At 34.5% G+C, this 7,601-nt stretch overlaps 1 protein-coding gene across 1 annotated transcript; it reads right to left on the bottom strand.

Annotated features, from left to right (window-relative positions):
* Positions 1-5,372: 5,372 nt before the first annotated feature.
* On the bottom strand, positions 5,373-6,254 carry LOC141660467 (uncharacterized). The gene is made up of 3 exons (XM_074467453.1): positions 5,908-6,254; positions 5,511-5,576; positions 5,373-5,415 (listed from the first exon to the last, which is right to left on the bottom strand). Exons 1-3 carry the CDS (start codon positions 6,252-6,254, stop codon positions 5,373-5,375), a joined length of 456 nt encoding a protein of 151 aa, XP_074323554.1.
* Positions 6,255-7,601: the final 1,347 nt, after the last annotated feature.

Here is a 7,601-nt window from a genome sequence, read left to right as displayed (position 1 = left end):
ATAAGGCACGGCTAGTGGCAAAAGGTTTCAAACAAATTCATGGTATAGACTATGATGAAACTTTTTCACCAGTTGCTATGGTCATGTCCATCAGAATTTTTCTAGCAATAGCTGCTTACTACGACTATGAGATTTTGCAAATGGATGTCAAAACTACTTTCTTAGATGGAGGCCTTGTAGAGGATGTATACATGATACAACCTGAGGGTTTTTTCGATCCCAAGTTTACTAAGATGGTCTGTAAGTTGCTTTTATCTATTTATGGATTGAAGCAAGCCTCAAGGATAAGGAATCATCATTTTGATGAAATAATCAAAGAATTTGTCTTTCTTCAAAACAAAGATGAACCAAGTATTTATAAGAAGGTTAGTGAGAGCCATGTGGAATTCCTAGTACTATATGTAGATGACATATTATCAATAAGGAATGATATACCTTCTCTATAGGTTATTAAGACTTGGTTGGGAAATAGTTTCTCGATGAAGGATTTAGGCGATGCTACCTATATCTTAGGGATCAAGATCTATAGAGATAGATCAAGGAAATTAATCGGCCGAAGTCAGATTACATACATTGACAAAGTATTGCATCATTTTGGGATGTAAGGGGCAAAAAGAGGAAAATAGGATATGTCCCAATGTCTTCTCTAAATCATTAGATGATAAGGTCCATATGAGCAAAGTTTCATATGCTTCGACAATTGGATCTATAATGTATGTGATGATATATACTCATCCGGATGTTTTGTATGCCTTGAGCATGACGACTAGATACCTGTCTAATCCAGGTAAGGGTCACTCAACAGCTTTCAAGAATATTCTTCAGTACTTCAAGAGGACTAAAGATTCATTCTTGGTGTATGGAGGAGATGATAAGCTGGTTGTAAAAGGTTACACTGATGCTAGCTTTCAGACAGATAGAGATGATTCAGTATCTCAGTCAGGTTTTATGTTTTGCCTTAATGGAGGTGCTGTAAGCTGGAAAAATTCAAAGCAAGAGACAATAGTTGATTCTGCAATGGAAGCCGAGTATATTACTGTTAGTGAAGCAACCAAAGAGGCTGTTTGGATACGGAAATTCATAATGGGACTTGGTGTGTTTCATCGATCACAGATCCAGTTGATCTTTACTGTGATAATAATAGAGCCATCGCGTAGCTAAAGAACCAAGGTCCCATTCCCGGGAAAAGCATAAACTTAGGAGATATCACCTTCTTCAAGAGATTAATAAAAGAGGAGATATAGATATATATAAAGTTCATAGTGATGATAATGTTGTAGACCCACTAACTAAGGCTTTGTCGCAACAAAAGCACGAAGGTCATACTAGTTCCATGGGTATTAGATACATGGGTGATTGGCTCTAGTGCAAGTGGGAGATTCTTAGTGTGTGTTCCCTAGAGACAACACTATTATGTTAATGTTACGAGACATTTGGATTATTAATTATGATTCTATGGATTATTCTTTAGTAATTTATTATATCTTTATTTTCTGTGTTAAAATGTTAGATTAATAAATGTCCTTGGAATGTGATATGTAAATCTATATCTCTAAGTAAATGACTTAGAAAGGAGATTATGAGAATAGTATTGATATTCCTAAAGGTCCCTAGTCAAGTATTATTGTTAAGGGACGATAATAAATACGTTGAGACTAGTGTGTTTGTTGATTGATGATCACATCTCATTGATCATAGGTATGGTGATACTAAAGTCAAAACACAGGAACATGTATTATATACATGGTGTTGGATTGACCCGTTGTGAGATACAACATGTTTATATTATCATAAGTTAATCTCACAATGATAATAATGTATTGGTCCTTAGCCTTGAAGTCATTATATTTCTATACGAGAATAATATACTTTGATACTATTGAAAGTTATCCTTGACCGGGTAATAATAAAAGTAGACATTGGGTATATTATGAATCGTATTATAAATATGAATGATCTAGATGGGATTTAGCCCTCCTATATTAAAAGAGTGATATTATTGGCCTCTTGATTGAGTAAGACTATAAAATGCATGATTGTGCTCAAATACTTATTTGTTTAATAGTTTACCCATTGATCAAGGAAACAAGGATTAAACGTTAACAGAGGATGACACAATGCATGCCTCGAGTTTGATCTATAATATAAGGCTAAAGGGATTATATTACATTGTATGTTATTCATGAAATGTTTAATTGAATCACCAATTATTATTATTACTTGGGTAGCAATGATTTATTACTCGATTCCACTCATTATTTATAATTTTATTATTAGAAAATAAAATTATTGCCGACGTAATAATAACCTAAAGGGTCACACAAAAAGAATGTTTGAAACAGAGTGTTATTTAAGTTTTGAATTTAAATATTTTATTATTATTAATTTTAATTTAATTATTAAATTAATTAAGTGAGACTTGATTAAATATATTATAATTTAAATTTAATAGTAATAAATAAAACCCGAAATCGGAATGGGTTATTTTCAAAAGCCCATTAGGTTTAGGGTTAGCCCGTAATCCTCTCTCCCTTATATATACATTAAGATGTATATTTTTAGGGTTAGAAGTCATATTATATTTATAAAAAAAACCCAACAGCTCTACATCTTAGAGAGGCTAGAGAGAAAGAGAGAGAGAGGAAGAGGCAACCAAAATATGCTAGTATCGACTCTGGTAATCGTTGGACGGTCGGATGTTTGTGTGGATACCTTGGAGAGCAGATCTTCACAAGGAGGGTTGCTGTGATTCATTAAGATCAGAGCTTCTGTTACAATACTACGGAAATCTTAATTTAAGGTAAACATCTAATCACCGAATTAAATGTCTTGTTTTGCATGGATCCTGCGTTTGGGGTTTCGTTTTTCATATTTATTTTTTATTTTTCCGCTGCTTTTGTGCCATGAATCCCAACAGAATTAGCTACTGTCTCTTGCTTTGAACTTTTCTAACGAAGAGCACCTCTATTAGGGAAAAACACAAAACCTGAATGAGATACTGAATCGTCTCTGTCTGTTTGGAAGCCAGCATCAGTGTAACTTTTTACAACCACCTTCTCATCTCCTCCATACACCAATAATGTATCTTTAGTCCTTTGTAAGTACTTAAGCATATTCTTGACAGTTGTCTAGTGACCCTCACCTGGATTAGACTGGTATCTACTCGTCATGCTCAAGGCATACGAAACATCAGGACAAGTACATATCATCGTATACATTATAGATACAATTTCCAAAATATATGGAACTTTTCTCATACGGTCCTTATCATCTAATGATTTAGGGAAGTTATCTTTTGAGATCAATATCCTATGAGACATTAGGACATATCCTCTTTTTGCCTCTTGCATCCCAAAATGATGCAATTCTTTGTCAATGTATGTACTCTGACTTAAGCCAATTAATTTCCTTGATCTATCTGTATAGATCTTGATCCCTAAGATATAAGTAGCATCGCCTAAGTCCTTCATTGAGAAACTACTTCCCAACCAATTCTTAACAGCCTGTAGAGAAGGTATATCATTCCCTATTAGTAATATGTCATCTACATATAGTACTAGAAATGCCACATGGCTCCCACTAACCTTCTTGTTAACACATGGTTCATCTTCATTTTGAATAAAGCCAAATTCTTTGATTGTTTCATCAAAATGATGATTCCATCTCCTTGAGGCTTGATTCAATCCATAAATAGATCGAAACAACTTGCAGACCATCTTAGCAAACTTGGGATCGACAAAACCCTTAGGTTGTATCATGTATACATCCTCTTCAAGGCTTCCATGTAAGAAAGCAGTTTTGACATCCATTTACCAAATCTCATAGTCGTAGTAAGCAGCTATTGCTAGAAAAATCCTGATGGACTTGACCATAGCAACTGGTGAAAAAGTATCATCATAGTCTATACCATGAATTTATTTGAAACCATTTGCCACTACCCGCTCCTTATAGGTATGTACTTTACCATGCATATCAATTTTTTTCTAGAAAACCCACTTGAATCCTATAGGTTTTACCCCTTCAGGTGGATCAACTAAAGTCCATACTTTATTTTGATACATGGATTTCATCTCGGATTGTATGGCCTTTATCCATCTCTCGGAGTCTGGACTGCTCATTACTTCTTGGTAGGTAAGAGGCTCATCATTGTCTATGAGCATTACATCATCATCTTGAGTCAAGAGAAATCCATAATATCTCTCTGGTTCATGACGAGCCCTACTAGATCTATGAACAACCTGTATTTCTGGAGAAGGATCATCTTGATGTAAATCCTGCCCACTTTCTAACTCTGGTTCAATGTTATTTTGTACAACTCGATATTCATCGAGATCTATAGTTCCCCCACTATTTTTCTTGGAAAGTAACTCTTTTTCAAGAAATACAGCGGTTCGAGCAACAAAGACTTTGTTCTCGTTAGGATTACAGAAACTATACCCTTTAGTTTCTTCAGGATATCGAACTAAATAACATTTATCGGATTTTGGTCCTAGCTTGTCAGAAACCAAGCATTTCACAAATGCTATACATCCCCATACTTACATAAATGACATGTTGTGACATTTCTCAGTCCATATCTTATATGGAGTCTTTTGAACTAATTTAATTGGAACCCGGTTTAGTGTATATGCAGCCGTTTCTAGAGCATAACCCTCGAAACTTATTGGAAGATCTTCTAGACTCATCATCAATCGCACCATGTCCAACAAGGTACGATTTCTCCTCTCAAAAACTCCATTCCATTGAGGCGTTCTAGGAGGAGTAAGCTGTGATACGATACCACAATCCCTCAAGAAACTTTTAAACTCGAGGCTTAAGTATTCTCCTCCAATCTGATCGTAGAACTTTTATACTTCCCCTATTTTCTTTTCCACTTCGGCCTTGTATTCTTTGAACTTTTATAAAGAAATGAATTTATTCTTCAAAAGATACACATATTCATATCTACTGAAATTGTTAGCAAATATAATAAAGTAGTAAAAGCCACCTCTTGCCATCGTACGCATTGGACCATAAACATCACTATGTATAAGTCCTAATCATTCGGTGGCCCTTTCACCTTGTCCGGTAAAAGGAGCTTTAGTAATTTTGCCAATGAGAAAAGATTTACATTCTTCGTATGATTCAAAATCAAACTTATCGAAGTAATCATCTTGATGTAATATGGAAATGTGTTTCTCATTTATGTGTCCTAAACGACAATGCCAAAGGTATGTCTAATTTGAGTCTTTCATCGTAATACGTTTATTATCATTATTTATGTTATAGACAGGAGTATCTAAATCAAGAACATATAAACCATTAAACAAACATGCAACCCCATAGGTAACATTAGTTAATGAAAAGGAACAACTATTATTCTGAATGAAAAACTAAAAACCTTTCTTGTCCAAACAAGAAACTGAAATTATGTTTCTGCAAATTATAGGCACATAAAAATAGTTATTTAGTTCTAAAACATGCCCAGTGGGCAACGATAAACGATAAGTCCCTACAATTAAAGCAGCAACCTTTTCTCCATTTCCCCCTCATATGTCAACTTCTCTCTTCGCCAATATCCTACTTCCCTGCAGTTCCTGCACATTTATATAAATGTGAGAACCACATCCAGTATCTAATACCCAAGATGTAGAATTAGACAAATTGACTTCTATAACATAAATACCTGAATCAGAAGCAGCAATAACAACCTTCTTCTTTTTCAGATCCTCCAAATAAGCATGATAGTTCTTCTTCCAATGACCTGGTTTCTTGCAATAGTGACAATCACCAACCTTTGGAACACCACCTTTAGGCTTCAAAGCCTTAGTCGAATCAGGTTTCAGATTGGCATTAGATTTAGATCCTATCTTCCTCTTTCCTTTCAATTTACCCTTTTATTTGGCCTTCTCCTTATTCACCATTAACATGGGAGCATGGGACGCCTTCTGAATGCTGGTCTCAACAATTTTCAATATAGCCAACAATTCGGTGGGGTTTTTATCTATCTCATTCATATTGTAATTCATCACAAATTTAGAATAGCTGTTGTTTAAAGATTTCAAAATTAGATCAATCTGGTGCTCCATAGAAATCGGGGCACCAAATTTGGCAAGGTACTCAGTATACCCTATCATCCTTAGAACATGCAGTCCAACCAGATCATATTCTCCCTGCTTACATGCGTTTAACGACTTGAAAGTATCAAAGCTCTCCTGACGAGCCTGTTCTTCAAACATACATTTAAGATGCTCAATCATATCATAAGAATCCATATTCTCATGTTATTTTTAAAGTTCAGCACTCATGGTCGCTAACATGAGATATTGAACATCTGTGTCATCATCGATATGATTTTGATAAACAGTATGTTGAGCACGAGATTGTCCTTCAGGAAGAGGTGCAGGGTGAGGAATATCTATTACATAGAGCTTGCGCTCTTGTTTGAGGACAATCCTCAAGTTCCTCTGCCAGTCAAGGAAGTTTGTTCCTGTTAGCTTGTCCTTCTCAAGGACTGATCGCACAGAGAAGTTGTTTGAATTGTTTTCCATTTGATATCTGCAATGTTTAAAATGCATAATATAAATTAGTCTATAGGTGATTATTAAATTATGTTTAAGTGATTATTCATAAATATTCAAAAAATATATCTCCCACTATTTTTATCAAATTAATAGCCCTAACTATTAATCCGGAAAGAATATCTTTTATATACTTTCTAGTGGGCCAAGATCCATATTTCATCATATCTTAGGTCAGCTTTGGTTTTCTCCCAAATTAAGATTATTTAGGTAGACAATATTTATCGATTATATCAACTATATAACTCTTGGATCGTTTAGTGGAACAACATTTGTTCGTATTTATCCAATAAATCTCACCAAACTCTATGCCTCTAAGTTCACAATCCTATTGTGGTAACTTAGTTAAGTCTAATCCAAAGGTCTAAAAAGTATCATATACTTCAACATGCCGCCCCATGATAGATGGGAGTAATTCGCTCGGGCAAACCCACTCCTTATCGATCTAGGAGTTAACGCGTTGGACATATTGGAAGGAATATAAACAACTTAATAAAAACATTAGGGTTTTGTTAGTATTAAAATGATCATGATCTCATCATAAAGAGATTCCTAATTTTACCTTGATTAAAATACTTCAAATCAATACTCGTCAATGGTTTGATTTCCAGGTAGTGAGGGAGTCACATCGGTCTTGCTTACAACCCACAACCTTACAAGTTCAATGAACCCGTTTTTGACAAAATTTCCCTATGTTAGAAATAAAGAAGATTCGTATTTTATTCCATGTTTCATAAACACAAGAATCTCATAATCATTTATAAATTTTAAAATCTTGAGTCGTTACAGATTTTATCTTGTTTAGCAGGCATGGTATGGGTGACGTATCTAATACATACATTCATACATGATTAATCTAATTAAAGCATGCATCATTAACTATTCTACATATACATTCATACATCAATATATAAAGTGCGGTATGTAATGTGCTTGGTTATGGCCTTTATCCTATGTGATCATTTTCAAGCTAATGAAAGGATCAAGGTCAATCTATGGTGAATAATATAGATACAATTACAAGTCTTCATTCTTCTGTCT

Source organism: Apium graveolens, chromosome 5 (genome assembly GCF_009905375.1).
Source record: "Apium graveolens cultivar Ventura chromosome 5, ASM990537v1, whole genome shotgun sequence".
In the NCBI taxonomy this organism is placed as follows: Eukaryota; Viridiplantae; Streptophyta; class Magnoliopsida; order Apiales; family Apiaceae; genus Apium; species Apium graveolens.
Note: the sequence above shows the minus strand (reverse complement) of the source record. Positions and strands in the feature narration are given on the sequence as shown.